The 18290-nt window shown below is 42.0% G+C and overlaps 1 protein-coding gene across 6 annotated transcripts in view; it reads left to right on the forward strand.

Moving 5' to 3' along the window:
* Positions 1 to 18290, forward strand: part of LOC128011659 (neuron navigator 1) — a 131956-nt gene that overhangs the window by 96225 nt on the left and 17441 nt on the right. For all 6 annotated transcript variants that reach the window (XM_052594310.1, XM_052594307.1, XM_052594309.1 and 3 more), the window contains 3 exons: positions 8040 to 8337; positions 15223 to 15997; positions 17059 to 17490. In XM_052594310.1, the coding sequence (XP_052450270.1) occupies positions 8040 to 8337; positions 15223 to 15997; positions 17059 to 17490 (1505 nt within the window). The remainder of the gene's footprint in view (positions 1 to 8039; positions 8338 to 15222; positions 15998 to 17058; positions 17491 to 18290) is intronic.

Genomic DNA, 18290 nt, shown 5'->3' on the forward strand with positions numbered 1-18290 from the left:
TGAAATCTATCACCACAGCCAACACAGTTTATCCCACCCAAAGACAGTGATGTGACTCTTCCCTGGCCAAGAAGTCTTCTGGGAGTCTCTGGTTTCATTCTCAAAGTTGAACTCCCATGTAGTGTTATGGGTTCAGTCCTCTGTGTGTGAATGTGTTTGTGTTGGTTAGCATTTGTTGAAGACCACACCGCTTTCTGGTTTCATTTCAGCCGTTCTGGCTACCTAAAATCACAGTTTCTTGGCATTGTGAGAAACATTTACCACATTATTACTTTACAAATGAGCCACAGAGTGTCTGTATTTATTTCGAATGTCATGATGTTAGTTCGATCCGGCACACAAAGTTCACACAAAAAAGAAAGCAGTTATTCCCGCTTATGTTGAGTCTAACATGTTAATATAAAATTAACATAATTAGTTACAAATGAAAAAATAAATGTATGAGGTACAGTGCAGATAAAGTTCAACATCCTTCAGATGATGAAATATGGAAATTATAATGAGGAATACAATTCTGAAGGGTTGGTAAATTTCTTGATTATTATTTTTTTAATGCTTACCAAGGCTGCATATACAATACACATTTTGTGGAATGTTTTTACAGTTTATTAACCATTTTTTATGTAATATATTTTCAAATGTAATTTATTCCCGTGACATGTCACATGATCCTTCATTAATCAGTATAATATGCTGATCTGATGCTCAAGAAACATTGAATTATTATTATTATTAATGTTGAACACAGTTAAGATGCTTGAAAAAAAAGATCAGTTTCCTAAAAAATGATTTAATGAATGAAAACTTCAAAAGAACATAATTTGATTCATTAGAATTTGATGCTTTTGATAAATGTACACCAAACAAAGGGCAGAAAACACTTCATTCAAAGTTTAAGAATTTGAGCGTTCCGAGTGCAATCCCAGGAATCTTCTCTAGAAATGTGGTTTTATTAACAAAGTTCGGGAGAAGCACGATCAGATAATCATCCAATTTGGCACAGGTGCATCTCGTTTAGCTAATCATCTTAAATAGCACGCAAGCGTATATATATATATCCAGTCTTCCTACCTCCTGTCCCACGACAGTTTTTCGGCATAGACCGTTTGTCAGCATTCGGTTCGCTCTGTCAGCATTCGGTTCGCTCTGTCCGTCATCTGTGATAAACAGGCCCAATCTTCCTTCCGACGAAGATATCTATCCGCCGAACACCAACAAGCGTCATCGCGTCAGCTGCTCTTCTCGCCAAGCCACACGTTGTGGCCAAAAGCTCGTGCAAATCCTTGAGCTCGCCCTCACTCGACAACACGATTTTCTCGCCAGGACCGGGCTCTCTTACAATGCTGGATCGCAGCCGTGCTCCAGTTCTCAGCGCAGTAAACCTCTCTCGCTTTTTCAGCCGTGTCGCAGTTCGATGCTGCCTCCACTAGCGGCGAAGACCGTGCGTTATTGTAGTGGCATGTCGTTCGTGAAAGAATCGTTTTTTCGAATGAATCTTCTAGGGGAACGAATCGTTCTCAGTTTACACCCATTCATGAAGAATTTTTCAGAGATGTCATCCACAATGAGCGAGTTTCATATGAGTCTCAGAGATCGAGAGCTCTCATTCGTGAACGAAAGTACTAAACCGGTATACATGTCGAGTTGATTAAACGGATACATGTCGTTCGTAAACGCAATGAACTGGTACATATCTTATCTTAACAAAATTGATGAGAGTAAACCGGGTCAGTTAGCCATTTAGCATGTCAATCTTGCAAAATGTAAAGCGCAGTTATAGGTACTGTGCACATATTGTTTACATATTTAGCATACAAAAGATAAATTCCACGTTTAATCCCCGATTTATGAACGTGAATATATAGATCAATATATGAACCGTCTGACCAAACAATTAAAATGCTAATCATGCAAGAAAACCTTGTGATTTGCTCATCTGAACAATTTAAATAGACGTTATATATAGAATGCGCTTATGAAGACGCCAAAATTTGTTAAACGGCGTTATGACTTAACTCTGTCCGATGACGATGCCACTTTTTAACCACGAAGCAAAGGCTTTTTGCAGAGTTGTCATCCACACCGAAATGTCTAAAGACATTACATTTGCTTTACTGTGCATGTTTAAACCTCACTGAGATGATACAGACATAAGTTTCGTGCAATTATTCCGGCAGGATCAATTATTTAGGGACATATTTCACCATTTACTGGCATGATTATTCAGAATTTTTCAAAAAACGCTACTGCCTCGTGTTTGGCTGCAGAACAACAAGTGTGAGTAAATTTTCTATCGTCTTTTTAGGACTGTTATATGAAAAGCATGCAAAGTAAATGTCTTTAGAAACGGCTTGAATTTGAATATCACATTACTGCAATTAACGTTACTGCTATAGACATGTCTATTGGTACAATAGTTTATAAAACTAAACATGCTACATCGTTTCAAAGCCTCTATTTTCACAGTCCATACTACAACAGGAAAACAGCATCCCAAATTTATCTGCTCTGGAGGCTGTTAAAAGGGCCCGAAGGCCAAAACAAGAGGAAAAGATGCTTTTCCAACAGGACTGTATTAATTCAGACAAGGTTTGAGCAATTGTCAAATCAGCCAACAACTACAGCAGCCAAAGCAAGCATAAAGCTACTTTTACTTGCAACACGGGCCTGCACATCTCAGTATTTCCATCCTGTTACTTCTGCTAGCAGTGCAGGCTACACAGGTTCTTCAAGACATCACACACCCCAGCCCCTTCCCACGACCCACAGCTACAGCAGCTGAAGCAAACGTGAGGCCGCCTCCATTCGTAAACGCGCCCTCAACTCTTCCGCTCCCTCATGCTACTAACCATTTTTCTGTTCAGTGGCCTCCAGCTCCAGATTTGCCAGAAGGCAGAGGGTACCAAGACCTATTAGTGGTCAGGCTGATTATTTTATTTATTTATATATCTATCTCGAACCCTCTTCAGCCAGCACCAGCTCATCCCCTTTCACTAAAACTCCTAATCTACCATAGCTAACTCTCCTAACATGCCCTATCTATCTGTAATGGTCAATCCTCACTTCAGCCATCCTTCCGCAGGAGCTTTCTCTGTATCTCCCCACCGCCGCAGCATTGTCCGCTCCCGCAGGAGCCTTCTCTATATCTCCCCACCGTCGCAGTATTGTCCGCTCCTGCAGGAGCCTCAAAAAAAAAAAAAAAAAAAAAAAATTAATAAATAATAATATATATTTTATGTCCATTCTCCAATTCAACCTCATCAGGCTCGCTTTTGTCTAACTCCAGAACGCCCAATCTAAATCCACGATGGACCCTCCTTTCATCAACGACTCTGGTTTAAAAATATTAGTAATCAAGTATTCTTAAAAAAAAAAAAAAAAAAAAAAAAAATCCTTCAATTAATCGAGTAATAAAATGCGTTTTTGCTTAATTATACTGATGTGCGCATGCACCGTAAATCTGATGGGTAGGATAAAATGTCAGGACCCCGGACTTTTTAGTCGGGTTGACGTACCTTTTCAGTTCTGTGTATGTGATGTGACGCTAGTTTTACTTAAATCAAATGGTCAAATGCTCATGAACTGACTGTCAGAGCAGCTCTGGAGATGTTGTTCAAGTCCTTATTTAGTGAGACCGCAGACGCAGAAATTACCGTGAGCGTAACGCGCGCTTCAGTGTGTGTGTGATAAAGGAAGTCGCGCTCCTGCTCCATTCATTATTGGTGAATTGTGAATTGGATGTAAGTGCAATTACCTATTTTGATTAATTCATTCATTCATTCATTCATTCAAAAAAAAAAAAAAAAAAATTAATAAATAACAATAATTGGCAAGTTCTTTGCCATTCCGCGTTCAACTGTAAATTCCGTTTTTGTGACTGGATTCCGCGATCCCCTCCACGTTTTCTGCATCGCGGAAATTGTAGGGCCCTAGTTGTGATATGCCAGCTCTATCTTGCAATGGACACATGCCACAACGTTCTCTTTACGTCCTCAAATCAAAACACTGCTGACTCCTTGCAGTACATGAAGAAAAAAAAAAAAAAAAAAAAAAAAAAAAAATGCGTTGTCACATTTTAAAAAATAAATCATTGCGAAAGAACCTGACGTGAGATTTAGAATAAATTAAAAGAGGCTTCGAAGCAGAGGAATTTACCTACATCATTTTTTGTAATCGCGTTACTTGAGGAATCGTTTCAGCCCTAAACTTAAGCAGCTCAAAAGGGGCCTCTCACATAATCCGATAGATGCCCTCGGTTGTTGTTCATAAGACATTAAAAAAAAAAAAAAAAAAAAAAAATATTCCTCCTTAAATCATGTTGTGTACTTGAATAATAGAAGCCTCTCAGTTATCGTTTCTTTGGCCAAAGTAAGGGCCCTCCAGCCATCGTTACAATCTCCTTGCCTATTTCAACATCGGACAGGGCTCTCCCTTCCGGTGCAGCTGGGCAGTGGCTCCCTTCGGTCGCAGTGTGAGCCTTTCATCTGTCATTGAGTTGCGCTGCGCGCTCAGCGGCAGACGGGGTTATCCCTCCCGGTGCAGCAGAGCCACAGGCCCCCTTCGGTCGTTGTGACAGCCCTCCATCCGATGCATCAAATTAAGCCTCGTATACAGTCGCAAGGGGGACTCTCCCTTCCGGTGCAGCAGAGCCACAGCTCCCTTCGGACGCAGCGAGAGTCCCTCCATCAGTCGCGTTTTCTTGCCTACTCCGTATCGGACGGGGCTCCCCTACCGGTGCAGCAGACCCACGGCTCCCTTCGGTCGCAGGGTGAACCCCCCCGTCTGAGTTATGTTGCATGCTCAATGGCGGACCGGGATCTCCCTCCCGGGTGAACACAGCCGCTGGCTCCCTTCGGTCGCAGCAGGAGCCCTCCATCCGATGCATCAAACCGTGCCTCGAATCTTCTTGCCTATTCTGCATCTGATGGGGCTCTCCCTTCCGGTGCAGCAGACCCACGGCTCCCTTCGGTCGCAGGGTGAACCCCCCCCCGTCTGAGTTATGTTGCATGCTCAATGGCGGACCGGGATCTCCCTCCCGGGGGAACACAGCCGCTGGCTCCCTTCGGTCGCAGCAGGAGCCCTCCATCCGATGCATCAAACCGTGCCTCGAATCTTCTTGCCTATTCTGCATCTGATGGGGCTCTCCCTTCCGGTGCAGCAGACCCACGGCTCCCTTCGGTCGCAGGGTGAACCCCCCCCCGTCTGAGTTATGTTGCATGCTCAAGGGCGGACAGTGTTCTCCCTCCCGGGGGAATAGAGCTGCTGGCTCCCTTCGGTCGCAGTGAGAGCCCTCCATCAGACGCATCAAGCCATGCCTCGCATCGCAAGGGGGACTCGCCTTTCCGGTGCAGCAGAGCAGCAGCTCCCTTCGGACGCAGCAAAAGTCCCTCCAACAGTCGTATTCCAGTTAGCGTCAATCAGGGCTCTCCCCTCCGGGGCAGCACTCCTGCTGCAGAGTTGCGAACCCCCTACGGAGGCTGGGAGAACCCTCAGAGGCAAAAAACCGTGCCTCCATAAACCCGCAATGGGGGACTCCCCCTTCCGGTGCAGCAGAGCCGCAGCTCCCTTCGGATGCAGCGGGAGTCCCTCCAACAGTCGCGTCTCTTTTGCCTTCTCAGCATCGGACTAGGGCTCCTCTTCCGGTGCAGCAGACCCACAGCTCCCTTCGGTCGCAGTGTGAACCCCCCATCTGAGTTATGTTGCATGCTCAACGATGGCTAGGGATCTCCCTCCCGATGGGGTACAGCCGCTGGCTCCCTTCGGTTGCATTAGGAGCCCTTCATCCGACGCACCAAACCGCGGCTCGAATCTCATTGCCTATTCAGCATCTGACGGGGCTCTCCCTTCTGGTGCAGCAGACCCACGGCTCCCTTCGGTAGCAGTGTGAACCCCCCGTCCGAGTTTTGTTGCATACTCTATGGCGGCCAGGGATCTCCCTCCCGATGGGATACAGTCGCTGGCTCCCTTCAGTCGCAGTGAGAGCCCTCCATCAGATGCAACAAACCGCGCCTCGTACTCAGCCGCAAGAGGGACTCTCCCTTCCGGTGCAGCAGAGCCGCAGCTCCCTTCGGAGGCAGCAAGAGTCCCTCATTTCTTGATATCCGGCATCGTGCTCCTCCCATAAGCGGCACGGAGGGCTCGCTGGTAAGACGTTGCGAGCCGCAGCTCTCGTCGAACACTGCACGGGCTCTCCCGGTCGCTCTGCATTTTCTTCCCAACACGCATATTTTGGGGGGCAACTAAATTTTAGCTCTCTGGCTGCTGTCCTATGTCTTTAAGCTTCTTTTGGGGAGTTATTGGGGTTCGGGCTATGCTCCGGGCCCGGACCCCTCCCCCAGGACAGCACGCCAAAATATGCCTACTATTTGCCTTCAGATTAGATGTAAGGGTGAACTCGTGAAATGTGGTTTTATTAACAAAGTTCGGGAGAAGCACGATCAGATAATCATCCAATTTGGCACAGGTGCATCTCGTTTAGCTAATCATCTTAAATAGCACGCAAGCGTATATATATATATATATATCCAGTCTTCCTACCTCTTGTCCCACGAAAGTTTTTCGGCAACCCTCCTCCACCCCAACTCCTCACTTCTAATCTATTTATCCCAAATTAGGGATGGGGGAGTTATTGGGGTTCGGGCTATGCTCCGGGCCCGGACCCCTCCCCCAGGACAGCACGCCAAAATATGCCTACTATTTGCCTTCAGATTAGATGTAAGGGTGAACTCGTGAACTAATTCAAGAGGACTGTGTCCCTGTATATCCTTCGAAACCTAAAGGAACCTCTCATGAAGTCATCTGCTTCATGAGGTTACAGAGGTTATCTCCTCCATCAAGCAGATCCTAGTGTTCTTCTAAACCCCCACAGACTCTCATACCAGCCTGGCCTCCTCCTCAGCTGGCTTTATTGTACTCTTCAGGTATCCCCGGCGTCTTTCTTGATCTGACCCACGCGGCTGCCTTAGCCAGAAGAAGGAAATGACATGTCAATATCACAGTTATACAAACATCAAAGTTCAGACAGGTCTAATTGGTCACACATGTGAGCTTGCCGTATCCCACAGCTCCCAGTATAAGGGAGCAGACATTCCTCAAATGACATCAACCTTTCACGAAGGGTTATTTACATTTAATAAAGCAGGTATGCCCCTCCACAGAGCTTCTCCTTCAGCCGGACATGGTCCGTTAGACCTGGCAGCACTGTCAGTCTCCTCTTACTTTAAAGAGGACTTTACTTTAGTCGTCTTCGGTTTCATTTACACACAGATTTTACTCTCACGAGGTAACACTGGAACCTTAAATGTTGTACGGTTTGATGTACATAAAACAAATCTATATATGTATACACAGAGAGAGAGAGAGAGAGAGAGAGAGAGAGAGAGAGAGAGAGAGAGAGAGAGATTGCACACATTAATGAATATATCATCTTCAGCCTATGGCAATAGAAAGCAGGCAGAAGCTAGTTTTGTGTCTTTTAGTTAAACCCAGTGATAGATAGAGCCAGAACTAAGCAGACGGTTCTGCTCTGATGTTCTGGGCTGATTTATCTCAGCGTGTGTTACTTCTGTTCATCTCCGCTGCTCGTGTTGGAATGTGACCACAACGCAAGACCCTGAAACAAAACTTCCATGTTTGGTGTCTGTGTCGAGATAAATCAGTTGCTTCTTCTTCTTTTTTTTTCACCTGAGTGTTTCTCATCGTATGTTGATTTTTATGGAAGCCTGTTTCCACCACAGAATAAAAAAGGTGAGTGTGGCATTTTGTCATGTTTTTTTATCAATCATTTATTTTTGGTTGAAACAGGCTTCCATAGGTTTTAGTGTGCTATATTGTATTTTTCTTTTTAGACAAAAATCTTTTTTTATCAATGTTTTGTTTTTAATATTAATTTTATATAATTTATGGAACAGCAGAGTTTCCAAATAGGGAAGAACGAATCTGTCTAGTACATTTACACAGAAGTTCTTTAAGTTCTTTTCTCAAAGTTTTACAGTGAAATAGTCCCAGACCGTTTATTTGAACACAAACTCTTCCCACAGCTGCGCACCGATGCTGAGAAGCGCTCACTAGTTGAAAGTGGTCTTTCCTGGTACAGCGAGGAGGGGAAGGCTCAGTGCCGGAATGAGGGAGGATATGACACGGGGAGCCTTAAGACGGAGTCATCCAGCAAATGGAAAAAAAGCAGATCTCAGGATGACACGGGAGTCAAGAGTGAGCTGAGGAAACCGCAGACGCTTGGCCACCCACCCAGCGGACTGAAGAAGAGCCGGAACCCTCCTGTAGGCGTGACCTCCCCCATCACACACACCTCACAGAGCATGCTCAAAGTGCCAGGAGGTGAGTGATCCCACACACACACACACACACACACATACACCCCAAAACATGCTACACGTCGTTCATCTCCCATGATTCCTCACATTCCAGTCTCCAAATCCTGCCAACACAGGCATAAAATATGAAAAATGAACAAATATGACCCGAATTTATACTGTTTCAAAGGTAAATTTTATTGCTCAAAGGTTTTACATTCATAGCTCTGAAGAATAAACTGAGTTCTCAATTATTATTATTTTTATTTAAAATGATAGTTCACCAAAAATAGTAATAATAATAAAATAAAATTGCTGTTTATTTAAGATGTAGGTCACTTTTTTCTTCAATTGAACATTCAATATTGACACTGTGGTTGTATAGTGATTTGTAAAGTGCAAGTCAATGGTTACATTCACTGTTAACACAAAATTAATACCTGTGACTGCTGACAATATATTGAGATCTTATGAAGCAAAATGATTGGTCTGTGCAAGAAACATCTACCTGTAATCCATAACCTCTATGTATGTATGTGTGCATATATATATATATATATATATATATATATATATATATATATATATATATATAAACTATAACTGAAAATTTAAAAACACAGTTAAATGTAATCTGTAAAAACATATACATTTTGTCATTGATCTTATGTTTCAGTGTTTTATATTAAAATAATAGATTGAAATTTGAATCTTTGAATCAGCAGTAACAATACAAGTATATATCATCGCGTTGGCAAGAACTGTAATATCAAATTTAAAATAGTAAACAAATAATACTTTAGTTCACATGGGGATCTGTCACTTTAGATTTTTGATTTATAGCTCAATCTGTGTCATTGTTGATATTTCTTATGAAACTGTAGGTCTTCTCTTTGGAAAAAAACTCTAAGCATGAGGCTTAAGCAAACGTCTCAATTTGCTCTCCATTTAACCTGATTGAGGTCTAGACAAAACAATTAAGGCATTAAAGAGATCTCTTTGGCGATTCTTTGTTTCTATTGGGTTTTAATGTTATCATCTGAGAGTATTAGGTGACCTTTGAGTCAACAAACCGTGAAGTGATTACAGAGTCCAGTATCAATGGCTTTGACCTCATCTAGAAACAAAGCCACTCTTCTAATCGGCTTCATCTTTGAAAGCAGTCCTCTGTCTCAATGGCAAACTCAGCTGATGGCAGTTAGTGCTGGGTCATTACGTCCAATGCAGAGCTCCAACAAAGCCTGATTCTGCTGCTGGCATGGGTAGAATAGCTGCTAGAGAAAGACGCCCTGTTCGAGTGGACGATTGGCATCAGATCTCGCCAGCTGTTGTCCTCCACCGGGCGGTGGGTGGGGGGGTTGGGTTTGATGATAGCTCTTAAAAACCCCAAGTCACCCAACACCTATCCCTCTTCCTGTGAGTGCATCACCCCAGCTGATGTTTTTAGACCTAGTCGCTTTCGCACTTAATGAACGTAGAGCTCTTCAAATCGAAAGAGCTCCAGGAAACCAGTTGATTCTTTTCTTGTGCATTTAATGCCACCTCGCGGGGGTCCGTTTATCATTTCCAACAAAGCGAGAGACGCAGTAGGGAACACCGAGTTTATGCAGCTGGACCTGAAAGAAACCATCTGCATGCTGTTCTGTACGTGTTGGAAAATAAACCCATCTATCCGAAAAGAAACACATCATGATGTCACTTTAATGAAAGGCAGCCAGTGTGTGTTGACATGTAGCCAGAACGTCAACACTTGTGCATATGTCTGCCATGCGGTGGCCAATGCGGTCGAGCTTTCAAACACACAGAAGAGGATGAATGACAGATTGATGAAATTTAAGCAATTGCACCCAGTGAACTGCGCAAACCGATCCGCTTTTATTCTGAAAACACAATCCAAATTACAGCTTCAGTGAAACTGTCATGTCAGCTACTACAAGAAATCAGTTTTTTTAGGAGAACCAAAGAATGGGAATTTCTTGAAAGCAAAAGTAGCTTGCCCTGTCTCTGAGTACTACTTTAATGTATATTAGCTATGTGTATATATAGTGTTTTTGATATTAAATTGCAAAAAAAAAATATTTTAATTGAGATAAACAGTCACAATTTCCTTTGACTTTTATTTACTTATTTTTTTTTAATTCTGTGGCAGAAATGAGCTTCCATTAGAGCCAGTTCTCAAATGAAAGAATGCACATGCAGGTCCCTAAGTCATTGTCAGCCAAACAAGAAAAGCAAGCAGAACTGTGAAAACTGGCTGAACGCTTGAGTGGAGTGGTTTGTCCCAGAGACAGTGGAGCACAGAAGCAGTCATTAGTCTTTCAGCGAGTTTGTAGATGTTACCGACCGGCAAGCCATACGTCTGTGTCAGCGGTATCTACCTCTCCCTGTGGACAGACACTTTGATTGAACAGACTGAACGCACAAGATGCCACTGGAAAATCATGATTATACCCTCATATTGTAACAGAGAGAATTAGTTCCAGGTTTATATTCAATGTTGTCTTTATGATGGAACTGGATCTCAGATATTCCATATTTGAAAACATTGTTAGAGAATTGGAAACCTCAATCCCTGCCATGCAAGATGTGTATGAAATACAGCCTCTCATAAACTGGGGGAGAAATGAACCGATCAATCTTATTTATGGGATCTCGCTCCTCAGACAGAGTGATGATGATTTTCTTTGACTGATCAATCCCATAGCTGCAGTGCAGGCGGATCTCATGGATTTTCTGGGCTGTGGTTAAAGGGCCCTCTATTTAAGAACGAATCATGTTTTAGGAATAAATTATTCATGTGAAAGAATCACTTCAATGTGTTGACTCATTTACAGAAGTCCTCTGTGAAGCGTGCAACTGTAAAAGCATCTTGACGGTTACCTGTTTTGAGTCTTGTTCGTGAACTTGTTCATTCTTTAAGGGACATGTAAGTCCTTCAGTTCATCATGTGATTCAGTCTGGTTTACAAGGTGATAAAGGATATGGGAGAATAGAAAAATGAATGATGATACAATGAAGACAAAAGGATGTTACTGAACTTGTTTTAGAGAATGTTTTGAGTGACTCACTTATTCCACACTGAATTAGTTGAGTGACTCACTCATAAAACTCAAAAGATGATCATTGTCTACTAAGCTGCTGATGTAACCTGAGAAAAGGACCACACCAATGGACCGGATGCCGGGTGCATATGGCACACAAAACAAGTCATCTGATTGGTTGAATTCTTCAGTATTATTGGGAGATGTGTGCGTTATTTAACGTTCTGCCTGGAAACAAAGTTGCCATGATACCAAAGCCTCTCATGGAAAAAGAAAGCTGTAAAGTTTGCACCATAAACTTGAATTCTCCAAAAGTTTTACTTGCCAGTCTGTTATTGTGGCGACATTTCCCAGCCCCTAAACTAAAAAGGAAACCCGATTGGTTGCTTTACCTGTCAGTCGTATGGCCTCTTAAGCGGTTCTTGGACATTGAGAGTGGCCAAGGTTCCCAGACCTTCTGCCATTAGCCTGAAGATCTGGCTACGAAAGACTAGAGAACATCTAGAGTGAATCTTCTTGAACATTTTATATAGTATGTCTTTATTCAGATTTTAAAATACAATTTCATACATGACTTTTGTGTCACAGTTGACAAGTGCTTGTGTAAAGAAAAGAACATTTCTAGTGCACATGTGTGAATCACCAGTTCATGCAGCCTGTGCTGAAAGCTGTGAAATAACCGTTCACGTTAAAACAGAAGTATACTGTGGGCTTTAGAATAGGCCACGTACTGTAAAATTCCAGGAGTGACCATATTGAAATATAGGAGTGAATCCCCTAAAGTGTGGTAACCATATAAACGATCAAAGTAATATTACAGCAAACAAAGACTGGTTATGTGCGGCGATTTTATCTAAACCATTGTAGACAGAGCCACTGTGTTTTGCACAGTCATGTACAAGGGGTTGCCATGTCCACTTATTATAAGCAATGTCAGAGAAATGGATCTTTATTATGTCCCACTGCACTAACATGTTGTTATTCTAAGACGCAGTCTTGTATAATACGACGATGGTTAATTTTGTTGTACAAGCCTGCTGTTGTAGTTAGTAGTATTAAAGAGACAAATGACATCTATCTCCACTCCTCCTCTCACAGCTGCATCTCTGTCAGTTTGATAGCTATCTTTTCGTTAGCCACTTTTTTCCTCCCTGTCCAGTTTTTCCAGTTTCCATTGACTCACTTTACTGTTTCCCTCCAGTCTTAACAAACATGTAAAAAATGTGTCTTTTTCCTCATTGTATCCTTTGATACGATCATGCTAGTATATAATACAGTCATCGTCTGCTAATGTCCTACATTATTCCAACTCAACACATTTCTTTTCACATCTAATCTCCATCTCAAGTGCATGTCAGCTGTATTTACTTGTGTTGGCCATCATCCTGGGTGGCAGTGATGTGAATTACACCGACTCGTGACAGATAAAATACACACCGTATTTCGCAATTGCACTATTTTTATTTGTCATGCTAATTGAGTCATTTAAATGCTTAAGTTACTCCAGCAGTGTGTTTTCCAGTGTGTTACAGTGGGGGAAGTTGTTAGAGTAAAGCCAGTTTTTAAGTTTGCGAACAATGTCTTCTGTATGTGTGTTTTCCCATTCGACCCCGGAGATCGAGTCACGATTGCGATAGCATTTTTGCCTTGTTGTTGCCGCAAATTTATAAATATCTCTGAGAGGATCCAGATGGCCGTCAGGGTGGGCTTTACAAGTTCACCCATTTCATGTTCTCAGTACTGTAACAGTTGTACTGTACCCACTTCCTTTGCTTCTTAAATATATCTGTAACTTCAAGGGTCCTCGGTTTAAGTTAACGTCTTAAATATTCAAGCTGAGTGAATTGAAGTCAGCAGCATAAGAAGGAAAGTCCTTTACCTCATGATGGATTGTGTCCATAGAGTGCATTACTCTAATGAAGAGGACTTTTGCATCTGTGTGTGTTGCTTATACATTGTGGTGTTAAATTAAATGTAAAAGCTCACTTAAAGCTGGATGTGGTAAGAGGTTGCATTAATCTGTCTTTCCTAAGAAACCTTGCACAATAAATACAATTTATTTAGTAAACTATATTAATTATCTGAAGTGTTAAAGGGCTATCTCACCGAAAAATGAAAATTATGTCATTAATGACTCACCCTCATGTCGTTCCAAACCCGTGAGACCTCAGTTTATCTTCAGGACACAGTTTAAGATATTTTAGATTTAGTCCGAGAGCTCTCAGTCCCTCCATTGAAACTGTGTGTACGGTATACTGTCCATGTCCAGAAAGGTAAGAAAAACATCATCAAAGTAGTCCATGTGACATCAGAGGGTCAGTTAGAATTTGTTGAAGCATCGAAAATACATTTTGGTCCAAAAATAGCAAAAACTACAACATTATTCAGCATTGTCTTCTCTTCCGTGTCTGTTGTGAGAGAGAGTTCAAAACACTGCTGTTTAGTGATATTCGGTTCATGAACGAATCATTTGATGTAACCGGATCTTTTTGAACCAGTTCACCAAATCGAACTGAATCGTTTTAAATGGTTCGCCTCTCCAATACGCATTAATCCACAAATGACTTAAGCTGTTAACTTTTTTAACGGGCTGACACTCCCTCTGAGTTCAAACAAACCTATATCCCGGAGTAATTCATGTACTCAAACAGTACACTGACTGAACTGCTGTGAAGAGAGAACTGAAGATGAACACCGAGCCGAGCCAGATAATGAACAAAAGATTGACTCATTCACGAGTCAAGAACCGTTTCTGGCAGACGCGTCCGATTCGTGAACCGAGGAGCTGATGATACTGCGCATGTGTGATTCAGCGTGAAGCAGACCGACACACAGAGCGTCTGAACTGAACTGATTCTTTTGGTGATTGATTCTGAACTGATTCTGTGTTAATGTTATGAGCGCGGGTAAACCGAAGGCTTGCAATCATCGCCAATGACGCCATTACGTCGAGCGCAAAAGATACGGTGAACCAGTTTCTTCAACCGGTTTATTAAAATTGATTATTAATTCAAGCGATTCAGTTTGATTTGGTGAACTGGTTCAAGAAGAACCGGTTAAATTGAATGATTACTTCATGCAGTGTTGTGAATGTGCTCACAACAGACCCGGAAGAGAAGACAATGCTGAATGAAGTCGTAGTTTTTGTTATTTTTGGACCAAAATGTATTTTCGATGCTTCAACAAATTCTAACGGACCCTCTGATGTCACATGGACTACTTTGATGATGTTTTTCTTACCTTTCTGGTCATGGACAGTATACCGTACACACAGTGTGGTTCTGAGTGGTTGATGTGATGTTTTGGTGGCTGATCACTGTTTCACACAAATACATTTCTTGAGTAAAAGTACAGGTGCCTTAATACAATATTAATCCATTAGAAGTACTCTTTTTCAATGTATTATTTTTTAAATGTAATTTTTCTTTTATTTTTGGTTTTACCTAAAACCTCCCCTGTTGAGAATTCTAGCATTTCATAGAGTGGGTTTAAACAGCTCACCCTTTTACAGTAAATTTAGTTCACAAACCATTGACAGTCATGAACTAAATATGATTTTCATTCACAATACTAAATCCCAAAAATTCGGCATTAGTCAATTAGTGAGTTGTTAACTTGAGAAGAGATGTAGTGCAGTGTGTGAACTGACAGGTTCATTGAAAAGAATCAGCTCGTTCATGAATTGGACACCACTATCACATCTTTGAGCAAGTTGGGATTTCTCCAGTTCAAAATAACGAGGAACAACATGTTTTTAAGAAATTTATTGGCTTATAATGTATTCAAGAAAAAGTCAAATAATAAAAATACTTCATTGCTGTCCACCACTGGTTGCTGGAGTCTGATTGTGTTTATTGTTGTGCCTGCAGTTGCAAAGAACGATCAGCGAGTCGTGGATAAAGCCAAAATGGCAGTGAAAACATCAGGCTTACAGCGCTCCAGTTCGGATGCAGGGAAAGATCGTGGCGAGCACAGAAAACCTCCCTCCGGTCTCGTCCGTCCCTCCGCCGGCACGGTTAATTCCTTCGGTTACAAGAAAACCGTTCCAACTACCGGCACCGCCACTGTGCTAACAACTAGTGGAAACACCGTCTCCGAAAACTCTGCCATTGTCAACAAAACTCCTAAAACCTCTGGTATCCCAGTGAAACCCTCTGCCGGTGGGGTAGGTGGAGGACGCAAGACCAGTCTTGATGTGTCGAACTGTGATCAAGGTTTCATGGCTCCGAACGCACGCAACAACATCCAGTATCGTAGTCTCCCAAGACCCGCCAAGTCCAGCACTTTGAGTCTGACGGGAGGACGGCCGGGAGCTCGTCCCGTCAGCAGCAACATGGACGCTGGTCTGCAGGGCCTAAAAACAGTGCCCGCCCCGTCCAGACTGAAGGAACCAGGCAGTGCAAAGAGCTCCCATAGGGCCAGTACAGGAGGGTGTGCTCCAGTCAACCAGACGGACCGGGAGAAGGAGAAGGCCAAAGCCAAGGCAGTGGTGTCTGATTCTGAGTGTGGTGGAGGCGTCCCGCTAAAGAACGGCACATTGACACCAACACAGAGCGCGCTGGACCCTCCTTCCAAATTACTAGGGCTCCGGCAGCCATCCAGCCTGGGCAAATATTCAGAGCTGCCCTCTCCCAACTCTCAGAGGTGAGACGAACCTCCTCCACAGAGCTGTTCATTAAACCTCACATCTGCTCTGATCGGCTGCGGTTTTTCATGTTCACACAGTGTTGTTCTTTCACAAAGGACAGAAATGTACTTCTTCAGTTTCACACAAGTTAGCTAGCAGTCAGTCTAACTTCTTGTGTTAGCAAGTCCATTTAACCTGCTTTTTGTGCAAAATGTGCAAAATGTCACAGAACTTCAAAAATCCACTCACTATACCAACATTGAAATCATGATACAAACTTCACTCCCGGAAAGGTGTTTGAGCATAGATGAAACTGAAGAAGTGCATTTTTCTGTCCTTTCTGAAAGAACATCACCGTGTGAACATGAAAAACTTTCATGAAAGAATTTAAAAGATCCACACACACACACACATACTGTATATATATATATATATATATATATATATATATATATATATATATATATATATATAAGAAAGAAACAATTTTTTTCCAATATATATATTTTTTTACTATTTTCTAAAACTATTATATAAAGCTGCATTATTATTATTGAGATAAAGCATGACAAAAGCACAGAAGATTACTAGAATCTGAACAAAAAACTGAAAATATTTAAATAATACTGAAACAGTACGGGTAATAATAATTTTAATATTCTAACATTTTTAGATCTTTATTTTTCTATTAATTAATTATTAAAATTGTAAATATGTTGCTATGGTAGAGACATGTTTTCCATGATAACCATATATATTACTGATATAATCAATATAATGTAGCCATAAAACTAATTATATAACAATCATACAAAAAAAAAAAAAAAAATCATACTTGGGGAAGCGAACAAGCAAAACAAAAAGAGTTTTGAGCACTCTTAAGAACATTTCATTACAATCAAAAGTTGAAAGGTGGTATTATCTGTACTTTAATTTTTTAAAGATTTTATTTAAAAAAAATTTTTAAATATGCCATATATCTTCATATTTTTCATGTGTTTATTTTCGTCATTGGCATTTCTATCATGTGAGTTATTTGTGCGTCTGTGAGCTCATCTGTGTATCATGGCATTCACAGGCCCTCCAGTGCCAGATCTCTGCCCAAACCGGCTCACCTGGACAAGATCAACTCCAACAGCCTGGACTGTGGGATAGTCGACGTGGAGGACCAGCTTCCTCCCAAAGTGCCACCCTTCTCCAAATTACAAGAACTATCAGGAATTAGCAGCACAAGCTGTCTGACGCCCAGTCCGGCTCCCATCCTCAACGTCAACTCCTCTGAGTGTTTCTCCAGTGCCACGGTGGGCCGAGGGGGCAGCGCTGGCGGCTCTCCCTCGCTCTTCCCCCGCCTCTCTGGCCTGCACCGTAGCATGGAGTCCCTGTCTCTGCAGATGAGTGTGTCTCCAGCAGGGGGCAGCATGACGGAGCCCAGGCCCAGACATGAGGACAGAGGGACAGATGGTGGCTGGTCGACAGGAAGCAAAGTTTCGCTCACGCTCACCACAGACAGGTGAGGCCTGTGCTCACTTTTGCTTAAACATTTTAATACAATATACAATACAATACAATATTATATGTTTTTTACATTGTTAAATTCATAATAGACTTCATATGGCTTGTTTGTAATCATTAGTTATATTGAAAGTTATCTAATCTTGTTATATTTATTCCCTAAAGCATAAAAAACTAACAAGATGACATCTGTCCTTTAAAACTATAGATTTCTTTTTGAAAATCATCATATATATGTTATGTATGGATGAACATATTATGTTATGTTATGTTATGCTATGAACCAATTAGAAACAAACCAAATGATGACTGAGGTCATTTCCTGTCACTGGCCTAAAACAGCAGGCCTCCCACGTAAATGAGCAAAAGGAACACATTCTGTGTGTTCGGAGCAGCAGCTCATCACTGGGTGTGCCACTGGAAAGATCTAAAAGCTGCTCTCTCTTCCTGTTATACCAAGGTTATTTTCACCTCAAGGATCATGCAGCTCTCGGCCACACGTGACCTCTCTGTTTTCATGTGGTTTCCTTTATAAAAACCACCACCAAATTTAGTTAACGCTTGCTTAGTCTTATTAAAACTGGACAACGGCTCCCATCCTTAATCTAGCTCATATCTGTACTGGGCCGCGGTGCAGAGCAGATCTCCCTCCATCATAGCTCTGATGTGATGTCTGTAGCTCTCTTTATTCGTTTCTTCGCTGGGGAGTTATTAATGAAAACTTGGCTATATCTGTAGCACAGAATTGTGTCTAGTGGCCATAAGAGTCTGATGATGTATTCCTCAATAAAATCACTA

The sequence above is a fragment of the Carassius gibelio genome, chromosome B23, assembly GCF_023724105.1.
Source record: "Carassius gibelio isolate Cgi1373 ecotype wild population from Czech Republic chromosome B23, carGib1.2-hapl.c, whole genome shotgun sequence".
NCBI lineage: Eukaryota > Metazoa > Chordata > Actinopteri > Cypriniformes > Cyprinidae > Carassius > Carassius gibelio.